Raw genomic sequence first — 20,596 nt, forward strand, 5'->3', positions numbered from 1 at the left:
ACCAAAATCAATAATAAACTCGCCACGCTAGAAGGAATCGGGCATCCAAAGAGAGAAAGCACTTGCATATTTGATTTGATTTGATATTTATAGTTGAGTTAATATGTAATGAATTTGGTTAAAAACATTTAATTGGAACTTAGATCTAATTTATACTTAAATTTTTATTTTGTCATACGCTTTTATTTTTATTGATTATCAATACTATATTAGTACAAATTAAATAGAAAATTTTGGATAAATTCAAAAGGTAACTACCTTCCGTCTATAGAATTACGGAATTCAGGGTTTAACGAGAGATTGCATTGAATTGAACTACCAAACCTTAATCTAAAAGTAAATACTCAACTTACTCATACCCAACCTATTATTTATATATTAAAACTGAATCCTGAAAAATTTTCAGTGGGTGCTTTTGAAAAGTTAAAAGCAGTTGCACCTTTTTATTTATTTGTTTATTTGAATTTGTAAAATGATACGAGAAAAATGGGGTAAGAGGAGAAATGAAAACGAAAGAGCGGTGAACCTCTGGATTCATGATTAAGCTATTCAACCCAGGCTAATAATCACACAGAACAGTAAAACACCAATACAATTCCTTTAAAATTCGTAGCATCGCCCACAAATTCTCACTACAACAAAGCTGCCTACACATCCAGCGGTCACAAAAATTTGGAAACAGAGCAACATATTCAACGGCCTCGACCACGTCCACGTCCACGCCCACGACCCCGACCACGTCCCAAAGGCCTGCCTGAATTTGGAAATGCATTACAAAGATAAATACTACAAGAAAACAACTTTATAAAAGCAGGGCATTCAAACAGAGAAGATAGAAGCCAGGAAGAAATGAGAATACCAGCTGTTGGCTTCTTGGGCTTCACCCTTGGTGTATCTTCAACCAGCAATGTCTCAAGATTTAAGCTGTCAGGCAGGATATAATAGCGAATATTATTACCCCTCACACTGAGGTGATCCAAACTCACTGGATTTTTCCCCTTCAATGTAAGTTTCACTGTTTTCAGATGGGTGTTCATGCTGATATCCACGCCTAAAACAAACATATCAAATCCAATCAGTCAACGAAAAATGCCTTACCAATATGTGTGTATGTTCAATCAGGAAATCACTAAGAATATTTAACTGTCTTTAAACTCTAATATTTACGGTCCAAACAGATGCTGCCAAAGTTAGAAACATATATAAAAAACTTTTTATTATAGAAATACAAAATAAGAGGGAGTGAGAGACATAGCAGCACATCTGTGAGCAAGAAATCCAGTAATGTAGGACTAAACCTATTATTGGGAGGCCAGAAGGAACACATGTTACTAGCTACTGCAAAATGTGGACGCACATGTTTATGTGAATTTCGATCAAAGTCAAATATTATATGCTCTTAGAAAAAGATTTTTCCCCTTAGCAAGATATCATCACACTATTTCTCCATCTATACAAATCATCATGAGCTTAAAGTGTCCTAAGTAACGATCAGTTGTGTCAAAGAAAACCATTGCATCTTTTCCAGGAGAAGAATGGCTTCAAAGTATGTCTCATTATTAAAGTTAGGCACAGTAACTATAGTGTTCTCATCAGTGTTGTCTGAACTGGACCAAACTGGCTAGCCGAACCCAAAACCAGCCGGGGGTACTGGTCTGGTTGACCAGAAAACCGGTCTGGACCAGTTGAACCGTTTTTTATTTATTTATAATTTTTAAGTAATATTTTATCTTTTGAATTTTTACTGATTTATTTGCTCTAAACCGCCCCAACTGGGAAACAGTGGTCTGATCGGTTCCAAAAACATTGGTTCTCATGAAAACAGTAAATTAAATAATGCAATGTGGTTTCTATCAAAATAATAATAATCACGCAATGTGGTACTAATAAGACATTGCGTAGATAGACATGAATTTGCCGGTGTGATTTGACTCTTCAAAAACTCAGCAAGACAGAGTAAATAATAAGAACTAAAAGGAAATAAACAGGTCCATTATTAAAACTACAAAACAGTGGAGGAGAGACCCAGAGGGCCCTAAAATGGTAAATATTTAATTTAAGCCCTTTATAATTTATAAAATTTTAAATTAATAATGGTAAAATTGCACTTTGGCCCTCCAAAATGATAAGATTTTGATTTAACCCTTTAAAAATGATAAAATTATATTTTTACTATCATAAAAAAATACAATTTAAATATTTTCCGACTCCGCCACTGTACACAAAGTCGTCAATAACAACAAAGAGGTAAAAAGAAACTTGCGCATATAGTAATCAGTTAATTGCATAAAGAAAGTCCACAATTGACCCAATTTCATCTAGTATTAACGAACTCATAATAATATCATACCTGCAAATTCAATAAGCAGAATAGTCAACACTACAGCATACTGAGTGCAAAACCAGTTCATCTTAAAAGGTATAACTAATGGATAACTGATATCATGCGTGATCAGTTAAATCTGTTCACAGTTTTTAAAGAAAGTAATATAAGAAAAGGCTAGCTACAGAATGCACAACCGAGATGGGAACTAGGATTTTAATTGGCATAACTCATTTTAGAAAAACAAAATAATGTAAAAACAAACCCTCAACAACTATGGCATATTGACAATAAATTATAACAAACAATTTACAACTTGGCCAAAGCGCAGGGGTTAAGGTTTAGCTAAACCCTAATGTAAGGGGAAAAAAGAGGAAGAGAGGGAAAATAGAGGAACCTGTGATGGTGCCGTGAACGACGGTTCCGTTCTTGAGCTCAATCGACACCGTTTCATTGTTCAACTTCATCAAAAACCTGCAGATTGTTTGTTCAAACCGAAACCATAATGAAGAGAATCTAAAAAGTTGTCTATGTTTTATGTTTCAAAATCAAGAGCTGAGGTTGAAGAGGAAACTAAAACTGACCTGACGAGCTTCATTTTGAGAAGAGAGAAGAGAAGTAGGGTTTGAAGCAAAAGGCGAGAAAGCAAGTCGAAGGAAGCGGGAAAGAGAGGAGACGGAGATGGACCTGTGTGCTGCTTCTACCAGGTATCGGAGTCGGGGGTGATTTAGGGGTCGGGCCACTGCTAAAAGGCCACTTTTGACTTCATAATAAAACGACGCCGTAGCTAGACCAGTTGTTAAAATATTGGGCCATTCATTTACTGAGGTGATGGCCCAACACTCTCACCACTCATCAAATCTTTTTTTCTTTTAAATATAAGTCTAAACAATCTGGATACAAAATAAAAGCAAGACATGTGAATGGATTGAAATAGGATAAAAAATGTATTAAAAAAATGAAACACATCATACTTTTCTAATTCTACTTGTGGAAGTGGAAATAGTAACCCATGATATAAAAAAAAAACCATAGTTTTACTGCATTGAGTGTGGGATGGGATAAAATAGTAATTTTATCATACCCATCACCATTGTCTGCTGGCTGCTGCCGAAGTGTTCTGTTATAAGTACGTATAGGCTGGTAGTCCGTGCAAAGGTGACAGCTAAAGAACCTGCCCCATTTTTTCGTCCCTCCCCCCCCCCCCTTTCTCTTAAACCCCATTTCTAAAGCCTCACCTCTGATCACCAATGTAAGTCCTTCTCGATTTTCATTATGTAAAGATTCATGAATATAGGTTAATAATGTTTTACTATTTATCTATTGCGATTTGCCATGACTATTGATGGCATTGCCAAAGCATTCTTCAACTTTGGATTTTACTTTTTTTTTTTTTGGTCATTTTATGTTGTTCTCCTTTGTTTTTTAACATGGGTGTGTTCTTTCTAAATCTTTAATAGCAGGGAGAAGATGTTGCCTCTTTTTGAGCTTGTTTGCGCCATGAATTTCTAGTTTACAAGCTGTTTGTCATTGTTTGTTGGGGGTTTCTTTGCTTTGGCCTGTTGATTTTTGAGAAATCCTGCTTAAATTTTGTTTTATTTTGTTGGATTAGAACCAAAGATGGAGAAAGATGATTAATCAGTTTTCCATATCCAAGTTTTGCTTTTTTAACCCCTATATATACTTCTCTTGTTATGTTGAGTTTTATGAGCTCTTTGTTGCTACTTTAAACCTTTACAACTTTTTCTTGATATAAACTTGTCTATCATAAGATAAGGTATTTATCTATGTTCTTTTAACATGCTTAGATTTGAAGGCATTACAACTTTTGCGCTGTTTAAACTTCTCAAATATTTTTTCGTTCAAGTTCAACTATTAAATGAAGAACATATTCTTAGGTTCTTAGCATGAACAAATAATGGATGGTGTTAAATCTTTGATTTAATGTTACTATGAGATTGAATATACCTGTTGCATTTCGTTATAGACTCTTATTTATTTCATCCACTTTGTTTCCACCTTCCACATTCCTGTTTTCTGATCAGAAATCCTCAAGCATCGTTATTATCTGTTCATACAAATGATGATTGAATTATAATCATGCATGGTCCATGTACCTCCTGATGAATTTTCCGTGCAATTTGTGTTTGCTTGTACTTCAGTTCCAAGAGATGCAACTATAAAATTTTTGGGTCTTGGCTGTTGCTATGATATTATGTTATATTTTAACTAAGAAGCCTTGGCAATAGGCTAAAATATGCTCCAGTGTTCACTTCTCAGTTTTCACTATGACTAAGTGTAGTTTTTCGTTCTTCTTGCTGCAGTATGATGATGTGCTATTTGTAAGTATTTTGTCCTAGTAGTAATTGATTGTTCTTTGTCTTTTACTAGTTAAGGGTCAAGTGATTTTACTTCAGGGGATATGGATGGACAACCTGGTCATGAGAACCCCTTGATGTCACTGAATTCTGGTGGGAGTGTCAATGAGTTCCCGTATGACTATGTAGATGATACAAACCCAGTCTTACTTACGCCAACGGGAAGAAACAGGAACCAGCCTAGTCTCCAATCGTTATCTCAGTGGATTGATTGTCCCAAAACACCTCATAGTTATGTTGAATTTCTGACAGAAAATCTTGAAAAGGTTCCTACTGCTGATGTCTTAGAGAGCATTGGTTCTCCTATTGGTGGCATACATACTGTTGATGGGGCCTCCGAAATTCAAAGAGAGTTGCTGCATAGCAATGAAGGAAAGGCTTTCAGCTCTGGTCCAGATGGCTACTCCCTGGAGTCCGAGCAGTGGAATCTAAAGCTATCTGCTTACCCCACTGAAATCAACAATCATGAAGCTTCAGCAAGCGTATAAAAAACTGCCTCATAAAAAATGATTGCTCTTTTCTTTTTTCTTGCAGGATTCATTTCTGATAAAACTCCTTTGCTATTACCTTCAAAGGACTGATTGTATTCATGTCTGACAGGAAAGATTTTTGAGGCAACATGATAGAATACCTATGAGCAGAATTTCAAGCTCGGAATATGAGTTCCATGCACAGGTCAGTTCTTTCTCTATCTTCTAATCTTGTTTCATCCATCTGAGCCTCTTGTAGCACAAACTTACTCATAATGCAGCTTTGTGTCTTTCAGCAAAATCATGCTTCCTGGATGCAAAAACCAAAAGCAGAGGATGGTAATGTTTCTCACCTTCAATCGAAAGAAACCATTTCTGCTCCCAGTTTCCAGTCCCAACCACTGTACCATGCACCCAAATCAAGAGCTGCTGCAATTGATCGTGTAAGTATATCATCTTTCCTAGCCTTCAAACATACTAGTACTGTACTGTGAATCTGAAATGCACGCTTCAATGGTTATTACCCTTGCAATTTTGATATATATGAATTTGGAATTTGGATGCTGTCTCATTATTTGAGTTTGAATTTATCAAACATTTTACTTGGATAATATATTTTCTATATACACAGCAACGCAGGCTACGAATAGATGAAAGTATCAAGGCATTGCAGGAACTGCTTCCAAGTTCTTCTGAGGTAATTCATTTCTTTGTGAACAAGAAAAGAACCTAGGTGAAAGCGTACTTTTTCCATTAGCAATCTAAATTGATATATAATCTCATATTTGTCAACAGAACTTTTCTTTATTAATCTTCCATTTCATTTTATTCATATTTGTCTTACAATTTAGCTGCTTAACATGAACAATAATAATGATAACAAGAACAACTCCATCGAAGGAACCATGGAAGAGGTTAAGCAGCAATGTTACTTTACCTAAATTATTTTGTTAAACTGAGGAGCTTTGATCCCTTGATTTATCACATTTCTCTTTTGCAGCGTGGCCTAGGAAATGCACTGGATGATATTATTGACTATGTCAAGTTTCTGCAGTTGCAAGTCAAGGTAGTGTTTACGTTTTATGTCCAATTTCAATATATCCTGCTGCGAGTGCCTTTATATGCATATCACATCATGTCGTTCTTTCTTCTTTTAACCTGCATGCCTGAATAGAATTATTTATACTTTACTCCATTGCATTACAATAATTGTATGAAGCTCGGATGAAGTTTGTTCCAACGACTAATCTTCACTTTTGAGTCATTTTGGATGGCTATAGGTTTCACCCATCATCGTTGTATAAAGCCATATCATAAAACAGTTCTTCAGGTTTATTCAAAGATTCAACTGATTAGCTTTGGATTAAAAAAAACATGGGGTCAATTACTCCTAGATTGTAATACATGACATTATAATATATGTTTGCATTCAAGTGGAAACTCTATGGTGCAGGAATTAAGTCGAAGCAGATTGGGGGGTGAACCAACTTCTAATCCTTTTGTTTTTTTTGAGGTAATTGTCACATGTCATGCCTTTACCATATAAGGCACTTAAAAGGGAATCGTGGAAATGTTTTCTGAATTGAGTCAAATTTGTGTGTGTGAAAATCTGCAGGGATATGGTCACTATGTTCTCCATGAACAGATGATAAATGAACCTCTTGAGGAGATGATGGCGAAGTTGCTAGAGATAAATCCATCAGCAGCAACTCAGCTGTTAGAGAGCAGAGGCCTTTACATGATGCCAAGGGCACTGGTTGATGACTTTTGCACCGAGTCACATAGATAGTCCAACGCCACACCTAACTGTTTTATCTGCTCGGCTTAAAGAGTAACTTTTAACTACATCAACTTAAATACTATTGATCCAAATTTTCGTTTCTTTTGTGGACAATAGAACCTAAGTAGTACTAGTAGTTTCAAAACATAGTCTTGCAGAACAGTGGCTAGTGTTTCAAGCTTTAGTTGAATGCACTTTTGAAATCTCTTAGCTGTGAGCTTGTAACTGCTGAACAACCATTTGCTACCTATTTCTTTAAGTTTTAAAGCTACTTTCGGCTTTGGGTGGCCCTGGATCCAAAAAAAGAAAATCCAAAATCCATCACGAAAAGATCTTACTCCTCTTGAAGGCCTTTGCCTTTTTCCTTTTTAAAGGGGGGGGGGGGGATGATAGATGAAGTAAAAGAAGTTAGGAATGAGTCGACATAGAAGACTCTTGTCTCTGGTTTCTCTCCCTGGACGAGTCAACTGTAATTAAGAGAGGCTTCTCAGCATCCATGGGAGAGTGAGACTCTGGCACTATCGGGAGCATTGCTGGGGCAAAGAATCTCTCCGTTTTACCATTGGTGATAGCCAGTGCTTTCTCCAAAGTAGCCTTGGCACCTTTAGTAATCCAAATTAGCAGAATTGCTGTGAAATAAAGAAGCAACAACAAAGCAAAATTATGTCAAAAACACGATCCATCATCCTGTTAAATTTTTTACCTATGCTAAATGCTGTCAGGTTTGTGGAAACTTTGATAGTGATAAACAGAAAAATTGCTTTCCCATGTAAGAATACAACTTTTCAGCCTTTGTCCTTTTCTGAGTTCAGTATAAATCTAATCCTCGCTCCAATATATCCCTTCTCCAAGCTTTAAGTAAGAACTAGTTTGCATAACCTGACTGAAAATCATGTTATATGGTCCCCTGCTCGTTTCTTAACCTTAAAAACTAGCAAGTAAGTACAACTAGATTGGACCTTGGACCATGAGTTGGACCAAGCTACTACACAGGTTGAGAAGTTAGCTTCAGATATGCTTTATCATCCAAAAGGGCAATAGGCGCTTACCGGATGCACAAAAGCCGATTGCCATAAGAACCTGTATTCGGAGGCAAAGATCAGTTCAAGAGATAAGGAAATTAAGCAATATCCTAGGAAGAATCAGAAACCTCTAATCCAATATAAATCATTATTTTACGGGAAAGAAGACTATTCAAATCCTTCACTAACAATAACCAAGATAGAAATATTTCAACATTGTGAAATCCCATATCCTGTAATAGCTGCTAAATGCATGTTAAGGATCAAATATCCTTTAAAAAGTTAACATAAACGGGTCATAATACATACTTGATGAATTGTAGAAATCTCATTCCATCCATGTGTGACATCTGAAAGGTCCTTTATTGTAGTCCCGATATATGCCAGGCCGAATATGGAAGGCTGTAATAAGAAGAAAGCAAGAGACTTAACAACTTCAATAAAAGTTCAACCAAAAAAGAACTAAATGAAGAAATCTCAAAGCAAGGACAAGACAATGGTAACTTGTTTGCCAAACAAGTACTAAAGGTTATAAAAAGAACAGCATCTTGCATGATCAATCATCTCCGATAAATGAAACAGGAGATAGTTAGGGGAGTAACTACCGTCATTCCTAACCAAGATGCCAACACGTACACACTGAGATTAACTGGAGTCACGGAAAGTAAGTAATTCAACAAGCTGAACGGCAATAAAGGAACAAGCCGAAGCAGAAAAACCATCTGTTGGGACCAAAAAGACACAGAAAATTAACCAAAGCATAGAGTTCCATGATACAATAGAAAATGTAGACCGATCTACAAGATTTCAAAATATTTGTGTAGTAAATAAAAAATCAAATGTTCAATGCATTTTTGGAAGCTTATAAATAGAATTATCAAGCAAACTTAGTTCCTGGAATTCATTATACAGTATTGGACTGTACAGTACTACAAGTCCCATTTTCTTAAAGAACTATTTAGTGACATGATGCATATATAGAGAGAGTTGTCAAGCCAAAGAAGGGGATTCCAACGCATTTCTCAAAATTTCTAACTATAAAAACTACAGCATTCAAGAAATATGAATTGCAGGAAGCGACCATCAACTGGAACACTCCATTTCACATGACGAGGCATAAAGAAACACATCCACACAGTTAAACATAAAGCTCCTGAAATGATTGGATCCAGTGCCATTGAATTTGAAATTCATCATTGTCATTTAAGTAGTTCATATGATAGCCTTATTGTGTATATCCTAAGAAGATGAAAATAAATTAAAACATACAACAAGAAGCGGACGCAACATATTCACCAAGCTGTAATAGTTACAAGCAGGCACAATAAGCTCAGAAAAGACACAAAACTCTTGCCTTAAAACTAGATATCTCGATTGCATTAGCAACAGCCTGGAACTTTGGGTAATTCCTTAGCTTGGAGATCAAATATGATTTTCCTATCTGCCAGAAAAGCAAATGAAAGGCTTAAAAAACTTATTCTTGCCCGAGAGGGAGAAAAAAACTAGGAAATATTCAATCAATGAGTAGCACTACTTGATCAAAAATCTGACTTTAGTTTTATCAAGAACATATTGTGCATGCTTATATTAAGAAATGATCCACATCACACAGTAGCTCAATAGACTCACTGTTCGGCCAAGGATGAATGCAGCGGTAGCCCCTAGGGTAGCACCAATTGAATCAGCCATAAACCCCACTGACAGCCCAAACAGATAACCTCCCCCTAGCTGCTAACCAACAAAAGAACGGATTTGTCTCTTTCATAGAAAGCATACGAGTGCTCGTTGTACTTATATCGAAACAATTGAATGAGGTTTCAAAACCAATAATATAATTATTTTAATCTAAATGCAGAATGCAATGAGAACCCACGGTAAGAATCGAAGCAGGAAAGGATCGTGAGAGGAATATACGATAAGGCCCTGCAATACCAAGAAAGATATGTTTGACGCACACAGGTTGAAGTTGAATAAACATAAAAAAAAAGGGACATTTCAACTTATGTTCAACAATGTACACATCAATGCAGCAAAACTGAATGATTTAAGATTCAGCCAATCATTAATAAACAGTGCTTGAACATTAGAATAAATCAGAAGAAAAATCAACAATGTACACATCAATGCAGCAAAACTGAATGATTTAAGATTCAGCCAATCATTAATAAACAGTGCTAACTTACAGCACAAATGGACCCCATTGCCCAAGATCTTCCTTAACCCAGAACAGGAAACCCTTCACCATCTGCATCATCAATCCTTTCAATTAACAAAGTTGCAGAGATGCAATCATGCAAATATGAAATAAAACACAATAAAAAGAAGTTTTAAATATGGAATTGTTTAATTGAGTAAAATATGTATAAAACAAAATTTAAAGAAGGCGGATTATGGAAAAAAAAAAAAAACAAAGGAGGAAATGCCTTTTCGATGGGAAGGGAAAGGAGGACGGAAGCGGTGGCGACGAGGAAAAGGAGAGAAAATACGATTCTAAAAGCTGAAACCCAGGTAAAGAAAACATCCGCCATGTCGGGAAACGAGAACAGCCTTTGCCTCCAGGGGCTCCAGCGGTTGTCGTTTCAATGATGGTGGTCGTTGGCAATGCGACGACGACCGTGCCCTCAATTCCACGATCTTTTTACCAGAATAACTAACCCAAATTTTCCTCCTTTTTTTTTTTTTGATTTTTCAAGGTATCAACCCAAAATTTCTTTTTAACAGAAAGGTACCCATATTTATCTAAATTTAGATAATTGTTGCTACAATCAAGTAAAGCTCTTGCATATATATAGTATACATATTTAACGTGCGTTTCTCTTTCTGCTTCTCTTTTATTGAGTTCGATCATCAAAGGTCCAGCAACGAGACAATCTGTTTGTCGTTGTTCACATTCATGTTTGGTTGTAAGTTTAGCTTATATCTTTGGGACACACAAACTTTTGGAATTTAGAAAAAAGAAGCATCCAAAGATTTAGCTTAAATCGATTTTGACTGTTATCGCTGTGTATTTTGCATGAACTTCAAAGGTTGAATGGATGCATGGCATCTGATTCTAAAATGGGCTTTCAATGGTTTTCTGGGTTTCTTCTCTTAATTTTGATTTGGGTATGAGCCCTCAGGTAGGAGTGTTCATTCGGTTAACCGACCGGTTAACTGACTCGAAATAATATTAACTGAATTAACTGGCCTTTTAAAATTTTTAACCATTAATCGAACTAAAATTTTTTTAAAAAAAATTAACCGAACTTAAATTTTTTCGGTTAATTCGGTCGGTTAACCGAATTAACCGAATTACCCGAATTAACCGAATTAACCGGATTACTCGAATTAACCGAATTAACCGAATTACCCAAATTAACCCAATTGAATCACTACATAATTAAATTATTTTTAGACTTTTAGACTTTAGTTTTAGTATTAGTTTTAGAAGTTTATTTTTATTTGTTAAATTATTTGTAATTTTTATGATTGGGTTGGGTTGGGTAATTAGGTTGGGTTGAATACTTGGGTTTGAATTGGGTTTAGGTGAATAGTGGGCCTATTTATATATTATAATTTTATTTATTAATTTTTTCGGTTAAACCGAAAAAAATCGATTAACCGACCGATTTCGAACCGAATTAACCGTTAACTAAAAAATCAAAAAATAATTAACCGACCCCCGACCGAAAAATTCGATTAACCGACCGATTAACCGAATTCAGTTGATTAACCGAATTTTTTCGGTTTTACCCGAATTTTGCACACCCTACCTTGAGGAGGTTATCAGGTTGTGCTATTTGGACCAAAACCATTTCCCATAAATCTCTTGCATTTATTTTCGTTTGCACTTGCTTTTTTTTTTTTGTTCATAATGAAAACAAATTTGTATTCTCTTGTTATTTCATGCCCTCGAGAGCAACAATCAAACCATTAAATTGGGATTCTTCAAATATTTACAGATGATCAAATATTAGTTTTAAGAGAATTAGTAATAAAACTAATTAAAAAATCAGTAATAAATTATAAGTTCATAATTTGGTAACTTATTAATGATTAGGATGCCATGGGAACTAAATCTCCCAAATGAGTATAGAATATTGATCCTTTAAATATGATTTCTTTTCATATAAACGTAAAAAAATCCAACTCAAAACTAGTGTAAAACCGCAGAATTAAACTTTGTGAATTAATGTGACTCCTTTGAATAGGACTACTTAGGTAGCATCTAAAGTAGCCCAAGTTTAAGTCAATTCAATATAATTGGAAATGATTAGCACATTCCACTTTCCCAAGATCAGACTGAATGCGGCCATCAACCAAAAAGGGCTGCCCAGGGGCAATCCATAGTGCCCCAAAGGGTCATCCTTGTGCTAACTAGGTCCTACCTCCTAAGAAACATGCCATGTGTCCTAACATATATAGGATATCTATATATATTTTAAGCCATTCTTCGTTTCATGCATCAATTAAATCATTTTCGCAACACGCAGTTTTCATACAAGAAAATGAAAACTAACCTATTTTGTACCAGCCTGTCACTTCATTGCATATATATGTATAAAATGACGACAAACTATAACTCTATAATAAGCATGCTAGCTAGATTGGCTTTATATGGAAAAAGAAAATCTCCCCGTTCCAATGATTGAACCGTCACCTTTTTGATTGATGCATGCTTCTAGAGTTGCGATATATTATAGGTCGGCATGCTCTTAAATTCTTATCACTTTGGATAGAACCAAAGAAGAAGACGTAGGTGAATGAAAGTTGCTTTTTAAGTTTTTCAACTCATGTCTATTCGATAACGCTAGGCAGCACAGGTAAACAAGAAGCAGCAACTTCTTGGTAAATTTGACAAGATATATAGCACTTGCATCACAACTACATATACATGGTTTGATTGTGACTCAAAAGCAACTCCTCTTACGTCTCCAACTTCAGCTTTTTGGACAATACCCGACTTTCAATTATTTTCATAGATACCATCTACGTTTTTAGAAATAAATAATTTTTATATAAAATTTAAAATTACATAATTATTTTTACTTAGTTGCTCAAAAAATTTTGGTATTACGAATTAACCAAAAATAACTCAATTAAAAAAATTACTAGTTCATTAAAATAAATAAAACAATTATAAAATTAATTGTTTTTTATAAGAATTTAAAACTAAATCAATTAACTACTTACATTTCTCATTGGATACAAGTGATAAGACACATTATACTTCAAAAGAGAGAATGTAAATTCGGACATCTAAAACAGTATTATTGGAAGGAACAACCACAAACCCGATAATGAATAGTAAAACAAACATGGAAAATACTAAAACTATATAACAAGGGTTAATATTTGATACACTAGCAAGTGTACTTTTCAACTCCACAAATAAATTTAAAAAGTTGTCATGTATTCTATTTTTAATATTTTACTATGAATTATTTTTGGTATGCTAACCGTGAAAATTTTAACTCTACAAACAAAGTTAAGATTTTACTACATGTTTTTTTTAAATACAACATAAAGACATCTGTTTATGTACTTAACAAATTCTAGTTTCTTGTATTTTCTTAATTTAAATATTTTAATATTTTCATAAACTGAATTTGATTTCAGTTGGAGGAAATAGATTTTATTTTTATAATCAAATTCGAAGTCAATGGATAAATAGAGGGTGAGATCACAATTACTGTAACTTTGAGCTAATATAAGACGTGACAATTACCAGAAAAAAGAAAAAGGGCAATCATGACACAACCCTAGATTGGTTCGCTTATCTCTAAATAGCAGAAAGAAATTGCTTATCCAGATTGACATTATTTGTATATTAAAATATTATTTTCTATAACTATATTTTTAAATAAAATAATTCTATTAATTGAATAGTGATATTGCATTTATATGATTCAATTCCAATCAAAATAATAATCCAATAAATACATAAATTTAAAGGGTAAACTACACCCATGGTCACTTTTGTTTACCTTAGGCTGCATTTCAGTCACTTATGTTTGAAATGTTACGTTTTAGTCACTTACGTTATCGTGTTGTAACATTTTAGTCACTGAGCCGTTAATTGTCATTAATGGTGTAATGGTAAGCTGATGTGGCACGTTAAATCATCATTTCAAATAAAAACTTTAGGTTAAATTATACAATTGGTCCCCATAATTATTCGTTTTGAGCAATTTAATTCTTTTATGTTCTTTTAACTTTCTTTCTTTCTTTTTTTCTTTTTTTTTTCCCATTCTCTTCTGCTTCTCTCTCTGTTTTTCTACCTTCTTTATTTCTTTTAACATACCAGGAAGTCGAATTGGTAGTGAAGAAAGAAGCATGGTATGGGTTTATGGGTTTTGGTTATAGGCAAATGATGACAGACGATTTACTACTTCTTTTTCATTGCCAATTCGACTTCCTAATATGTTAAAAGAAATGGGAAATGTCTAAAAACAGAGGGAGAAACAAAAAAGAATGAAAAAAGAAGAGGAAAGTTTAAAGAACATAAAAGAAAAAAAATTAAATTACTTAAAACGAAAAAAATAAGGGGATCAATTGTATAATTTAACCTAAAATTTTGTTTGAAATGATGATTTAACATGCCACGTCAGCTTACCATTACACCATTAACGACGATTAATGGCTCAGTGACTAAAATGTTACAACATGATAACGTAAATGACTAAAACGTAACATTTCAAACATAAGTGACTAAAACGTAACCTAAGGTAAACAAAAGTGACCATGAGTGTAGTTTACCCAAATTTAAAAAGCACTTATAAATAAATAAAATTATTTTCAAATTAAAGCTAACAAAAAAACATGTACCCGTGTGAAGAATAAACAATTCAATAAGGTCAAATACGATTGGAATCTTAAATTGCAAAATGATTAGAATTTAAGGTCATGTAGTTATTAAATTAATATCAGTTTAAGTCGATTTTATTAATGAATTACATGGTAATAAAGTTCTAATAATAATGTAATTAGTGCAACTCAAATTGGGCTATACCTAACCGTTAGATCAATAGAGGATTTAATCGATTATGATTTCAATTAAGATGATTAAGTGAAAGGTTTATCAATTATTAAAATTTATTATTGAGTTAACCCTTTATTTATTTTAAATAATAATTTTAATATATTTTATAATATATAAACAATAAACAATAAATGATCAGATCCGTCAATTAAACTTTAAGTCGTTGAATTAATGTTAGAGGTTGTTGGTTAAACTGATGGAAAAAAACCTGAATGTTCAGTCCTCGACGAAATGTTGGGTTTGTAGTATTAAGAATAGTGAGTTAGGCGAAGTTGGAAGTGTTGCGAGCAGCGAGACATAGTGGTTATCGGACTTTGCTCAACAGAATTGTACAAAGTACATAAACATATGTTCATCTTGGGTGTCGACTGTCGACCACCTACAACCTAAAACCGATGAAATCAAATCTTAAAATTAGGTTAGAGCGATCCATCACTTGATTTTGCCCAACAAGTACGTGGGGGGAAGACTTTCTTGCACAATCTGAATTATTGATATGCAATACAACAAAATTAAATAGTCCCATCCTTTCACATCCATCCCTATTCTAATTGGGTTTTCTTATTTACTTTAGAATCTAAGCATGTATGTGTTAGATATCAATCATTCACAGCTGCTTTCTTCTGCTCATTTCTTTTCTTTTTTTAAACTTGTTCTATAAAAGATGAGTGGGGGGGGGGGGGTAGAAGATTCTTGGTAAAATCATCAGTTTTATTAATTAACAGTCAAATGACATAGTTAAAGCATATCGACTAAGAACAGCACATGATTCTTACTTATTTTTTCTCATTAATTTCCATGATCAAAAAGGGGCAAATCATTGTTAAAAATATATAAATGTCACACCTCATTGACTTATTAAGGCAACCATGTTGTTGTTGGGGAGTCCGATCATGGAGATTCTTTATGATAAACCTTACACTTTCCATTTCTGAATCCCAACCCTCCATTCTCAAAAAAAAAAAAGAAAAGAAAAAACTTTGATACCCTTCTGTTGGCTCAAAAATAAGGGAAGGAATGCAATCGTGGACAGATACGTTAATAATTATCAGATGATTGATTACTTGCGTAATTTGTCATCAGATTGACGTCTTTCTCTCACCATTCCACCACTGACAGCTATCTTTTTACAAATGGTTTACAAACTCAATGCCACCTTCTTCTTCTTCCTTTTTTTTCTTTAATAAGGATTCGATTTTGACAGCATTGAGACCCCCCCCCCCCCGGGGGGGATTTCGCATCAGCCGTGCAGAAAAGTGACCTCACTTCTTAACCATTACCACTTGGATGAGGGAATCATGTGTTAGCCAAGGGAAAGCGCCATTTGCAATAGAGTACAGCTACAGTCCACCCTTTAACATTCCCTTGTCACTGTAAGAATCTATTAAAGTTCCTTTTTTTTTTTTAATTTTGTTTTTTTCTGCAGGAAATCCCGGTCAACTTTGAGGTTGTAAGTACACATCCCCCATTTGACTTATGTAAATTGCAATACAGATAACGGTTTTCTTTGGAGCCTAGGTTAAGGTTGAAAATTTCATACATTTTCGTTTTCTTGGAAATTAAATCTCAAGTATTATACCTTTTATTAACAAACTTGATAAAGTGCAAAGGACGATAAGGATTAAGGCTAGGAAAGTAATCTGCAAAGATTTTAATTTTCGGTGAGATTTTTCCCTTTTTAATATCTATCTTCTGCAATCTGCAGTAGCAGGCGTGGAAAGGCAGCTAATATGGTCACCATAGGACAAAAAAGCCTACTTAAAAATCATATTTTTTTCTGCAATTTGCTAGTACTATAACCATATATAGAAATATCAAATCACCAAAAGAAACCCATTTCACCATTGTTTTTTTTTTATAAACACTACTGTGCCTTTCCATGTTATTGGAGGGTCCAATCCAACACTTCTAATATAAATACAAACAGATCTTAATATATATATATGTGTATATAAAGCAATTGAAGTTTAGAAGGCATATCATAAAACTACTTTTTCTTTGACTACTAGAGTGATGGATCAGAAAAGTAGACTGCAAGTTGACCCCTTTGGCACATTGCCCATTGCCTATAAATAACTTCGCTCCACCTTTGTTGTCACTCGTGTAGTTCTCTCAACTTACTACTTTCTTCACATATAAAATTCTCTGATTTTTAATTAGTATATCACTCTTTGGACCGTCTTATTGGATCTCAGTTTGCTGCTGCATAAACCATAAGGTAAGGTTTCCCAAAAAGAATTATTTGCTTGTTTCATTTATTGTCATTCAAATGGAATGAAAAGATTAGTTTTCAACTATTTTTTACTTAAAATGTTGCTGTTTCTTAACAGGTACCAATCATGATAGTTTCCTTGTCTTTGTGCAAGCAAACAATGTCTTTACTAGACATACCTTCTGGGGTGCTCAAATCCAATTTCTTTAGGCCAAGGCTAGAAAAGAGAAGGTTGTGATCCTAATGGGAGCGACTGGAACCGGCAAGTCCCGGCTTTCCGTCGACCTTGCTACCCGGCTCCCAGCCGAAATAATAAATTCGGATAAAATACAAGTACATGCCGGACTCGACATAGCGACCAACAAGATCCCTGAGGAGGAACGGTGTGGGATTCCACACCATATGTTAGGTGTAATAAGTCCCTACACAGATTTCACGGCAACGGATTTTGTTGACATGGCTTCACATGCCATGGATTCGATTTTGTCCCGCAGCCAGGTTCCGATCATAGCCGGGGGCTCGAATTCATACATCGAGGCCTTAGTAGACGATGAGGACTTTCGGTTCCGATCTAGGTACGAATGTTGTTTCCTATGTGTAGATGTAGCAATGCCGGTGCTCCATCAGTACGTATCGGAGCGAGTAGATAAGATGGTGGAAATGGGGATGATCGATGAGGTAAGGAGTTTCTTCGACGCCAATGCCAACTACGCAGTGGGGATTAGGAAAGCCATTGGAGTCCCTGAATTCGACCGCTACTTCAGAGCCGAACCATATTTGGACAAACAACAACGTGGTAAACTGCTGCAAGAAGCAATACAAGAAATCAAAAGGAATACCTGCAAATTAGCTTGTCGGCAATTGGAGAAGATTGACCGGTTGAGGAACAAGAAGAACTGGAAGATACACATGGTGGATGCCACGGAGGTTTTCCGCAGGCGTGGTAAGGATGCAGATGAGGCGTGGGAAAAGCTTGTAGCAGGTCCTAGTACGGAGATAGTGGCGGAATTTCTATATAATTTCAGCCCTCAGACCCTGGTCACTAAACCCAACCTTAGAGTACCTTCACTGCCTTGTGGTATCATGCTGTAAAATCATATCTGACAGACAATAACTAGTAAATTGATACATTCCGATGTTTTAAAGTATTTGAGATATGCTACTTAATGGAACTCACTTTTTGGGAAGAAAAAAGAGATGCTCAAATTTCATGGCCCCTGCCATTTAATGATATGAAAGCATTTTTTTTCTTCTCCTTTTTGGTGTCTTATCAGTTGACATGATGCAACTGTTTTAACTGGTTTCCGGGATTGTAAGTTGTAATGCAATTTTTGGGGGTAGGGACCCATTTCATTTGTTTGTTTTATATCCCTATTTCCTTCTAAACACATGTTAATGACTTTTAATTATTATTATTATTCTTCTAGAAAGCAAATAATTGAAAATAACTTGTTCAGAAACACCGCCCAGCAGCAGCCCAAAAAACCTGCCATGTCTAATGCCCTGCACTGTATTATTAGTGGCCGTACAGTTGGAAAACAACTTAAAAGCCGGTGCTTGGAAGTTGGACTGTTTGTGTCACTACCCAATTCAGCCTGTTGGGCCCTTTCCTGCATTGCTATAAAATGTACTCTTTTGTACATACGAATGTGAGTTTAAGGGAATGTTTGTTTGGTATAAAATTTGTATTTGGATATTTTTCTGGTTATATTACAATTTTGTCTGAAAGCAGAAATTTGCCATATTTTTCATTATACTTTTGAGCTAAAATAAATTCATCATTATATTTTAACTTTATTCTGAATTTTGCCCTTTATTATTATTTGATTAAATTTTGTCTTTTACCATTCAATTTTAATTTAAAATAAATTGAATAAAATATTTATATTTTAATTTATTGCTTAAAATATTATATTAACAATTAATTAATATAATATACTATTAATTAACTTATAGTTAACTATTAAAACAAAATATTTCAAATAATATTTTTGTTAAAAGTTATTTTAAATCATCAAAATCAATTTTAAGGCTATGTTTGGTGTATTGAAAAAAACTGAAAAATTAAATATTGAATTTAAGTAATAAATTTTGTTTGGTGTATTATTTAAAATTATAATTAAATTATTTTATAAAGGGCAATATAATCTTAAATGAAATAATTGAATCTTTTATGGAAAAAATCTTATCTTATAGTTTTTATTATGGGTTATCAAGCGTGTTTAAAAATTAAGTTGTTGAAAATATTAATCCATTTGAAAATTTCAACATTTAATCAAACAAGGCATAAATGATAAATTTAATTAAAAATCAAAATTAGGTAAAATACAAAGTTTAGTGATAAAATTCAATAAAATAAAAGTTGTATAGCGAATTAACCATATGTTCAAAGTATACTAATAGTATGGTGACAAATTTATATTTTATTTTTATATTGTCAAAAAAATCATTTCAAACCAATGTTGTTTATTAATTTAATTAATAATCAAACTTCATTAGTATTGTGTTTGTTTCAGTAAAAAAGTTTTAAAAGCAATTCTAAATAAATTTATCAAAGGTAAGATTTTTTATATATTGTTAAATCAATACGTTTATTAAAAATCATTTTCCATATGCTTTTTATACCAAACAAACAAACCCTAAACTTACGAAACGCATTTGAGTGTAGTAAGTTAACAACATGATTAAAAAACTTATTTTTTATAATACGATCCCACATTAAACCGTGTCGTGAAAATTTAGAAAACCATGAGTAGCTGCCAGCAGCTCAAGATTCTGATAGCCACTTGTCAAAACAAAAACACAGAAAATATGTTCTTAAAAAGAAAGATGCATGAGAGGCGATCGAGGAAGACGAGAGATTATAAATTGTGTTTAGTATAATGGCTGGATATTGATATTCGCCACTAACAATCAATGCTTGGTCCAGTTTATACCTCAATGAAAAAAGAAATCACATAAATGGTCATTGGTCAGTTTTCAAAAGATTTATTTTTTAAATCATTCTTCAAAAAGTCGCTAACTTTTAGCTTTGATTTTTTTAATTAAGGCTACTTTATTTTTATTTTTATTTTAATTTATCCATGAAACAAAAGAATCATTTGAAAGTTATTTGACTCTTGAATTTTTTTTATTTTTTATATCATTCAAATATTAATATGTGTAATTTATTTTATCTTATATATTTAAAAAATCATACTATATCGTTTAAATTCATATATAAGGGAATACAAATATGTTTTTTTTTTTAAATCCAATTAAGTTAGATTCTCAATATATGATTGTTTTCTTCTACTTATATTATAAAAATGGTAAGGAGAACCAAGTATGTACAAACAACAAGTTGTTGGTCCCATTTGTCACATATATACTTTTTTTCTAAAAGAATTA

At 33.8% G+C, this 20,596-nt stretch overlaps 4 protein-coding genes across 4 annotated transcripts; 2 read left to right on the forward strand and 2 right to left on the reverse strand.

Annotated features, from left to right (window-relative positions):
• Positions 1-504: 504 nt before the first annotated feature.
• Positions 505-3,074, reverse strand: LOC105803093 (small nuclear ribonucleoprotein SmD1a). The gene is made up of 4 exons (XM_012635089.2): positions 2,908-3,074; positions 2,721-2,797; positions 860-1,051; positions 505-754 (listed from the first exon to the last, which is right to left on the reverse strand). The coding sequence occupies exons 1-4, from the start codon at positions 2,919-2,921 to the stop codon at positions 693-695; spliced, it is 345 nt and encodes a 114-aa protein (XP_012490543.1). The 5' UTR covers positions 2,922-3,074; the 3' UTR covers positions 505-692.
• A 492-nt stretch (positions 3,075-3,566) lies between these two features.
• Positions 3,567-7,168, forward strand: LOC105803091 (uncharacterized). Its single transcript, XM_052623325.1, has 8 exons — positions 3,567-3,575; positions 4,720-5,183; positions 5,302-5,376; positions 5,453-5,614; positions 5,803-5,868; positions 6,172-6,237; positions 6,625-6,684; positions 6,787-7,168. The coding sequence occupies exons 2-8, from the start codon at positions 4,746-4,748 to the stop codon at positions 6,958-6,960; spliced, it is 1,041 nt and encodes a 346-aa protein (XP_052479285.1). The 5' UTR covers positions 3,567-3,575; positions 4,720-4,745; the 3' UTR covers positions 6,961-7,168.
• LOC105803092 (uncharacterized) lies at positions 6,785-10,814 on the reverse strand. The gene is given in 10 exon segments (XM_012635088.2): positions 6,785-7,580; positions 8,001-8,031; positions 8,283-8,375; positions 8,579-8,695; positions 9,328-9,414; positions 9,603-9,701; positions 9,847-9,865; positions 9,867-9,896; positions 10,157-10,218; positions 10,397-10,814. Coding segments are annotated over 10 exon segments (864 nt in total). The 5' UTR covers positions 10,502-10,814; the 3' UTR covers positions 6,785-7,359.
• Positions 10,815-17,328: 6,514 nt separating this feature from the next.
• LOC105803090 (adenylate isopentenyltransferase 3, chloroplastic) lies at positions 17,329-18,615 on the forward strand. The gene is given in 2 exon segments (XM_052623306.1): positions 17,329-17,421; positions 17,424-18,615. Coding segments are annotated over 2 exon segments (963 nt in total). The 5' UTR covers positions 17,329-17,333; the 3' UTR covers positions 18,299-18,615.
• Positions 18,616-20,596: the final 1,981 nt, after the last annotated feature.

Source organism: Gossypium raimondii, chromosome 11 (assembly GCF_025698545.1).
Source record: "Gossypium raimondii isolate GPD5lz chromosome 11, ASM2569854v1, whole genome shotgun sequence".
Classification (NCBI taxonomy): Eukaryota; Viridiplantae; Streptophyta; class Magnoliopsida; order Malvales; family Malvaceae; genus Gossypium; species Gossypium raimondii.

Coding starts and splice junctions, on each gene's coding strand:
- LOC105803093 (XM_012635089.2), bottom strand. Junction 1,052..2,720: donor CGTTCACGGCACCATCACAG/GTTCCTCTATTT, acceptor TGTTTGTTTTAG/GCGTGGATATCAGCATGAAC. Junction 755..859: donor GCCCAAGAAGCCAACAGCTG/GTATTCTCATTT, acceptor TTCCAAATTCAG/GCAGGCCTTTGGGACGTGGT.
- LOC105803091 (XM_052623325.1), top strand. CDS start 4,746: ATGGATGGACAACCTGGTCATGAGAACCCCTTGATGTCACTGAATTCT. Junction 5,377..5,452: donor AATATGAGTTCCATGCACAG/GTCAGTTCTTTC, acceptor CTCATAATGCAG/CTTTGTGTCTTTCAGCAAAA. Junction 6,685..6,786: donor ATCCTTTTGTTTTTTTTGAG/GTAATTGTCACA, acceptor GAAAATCTGCAG/GGATATGGTCACTATGTTCT.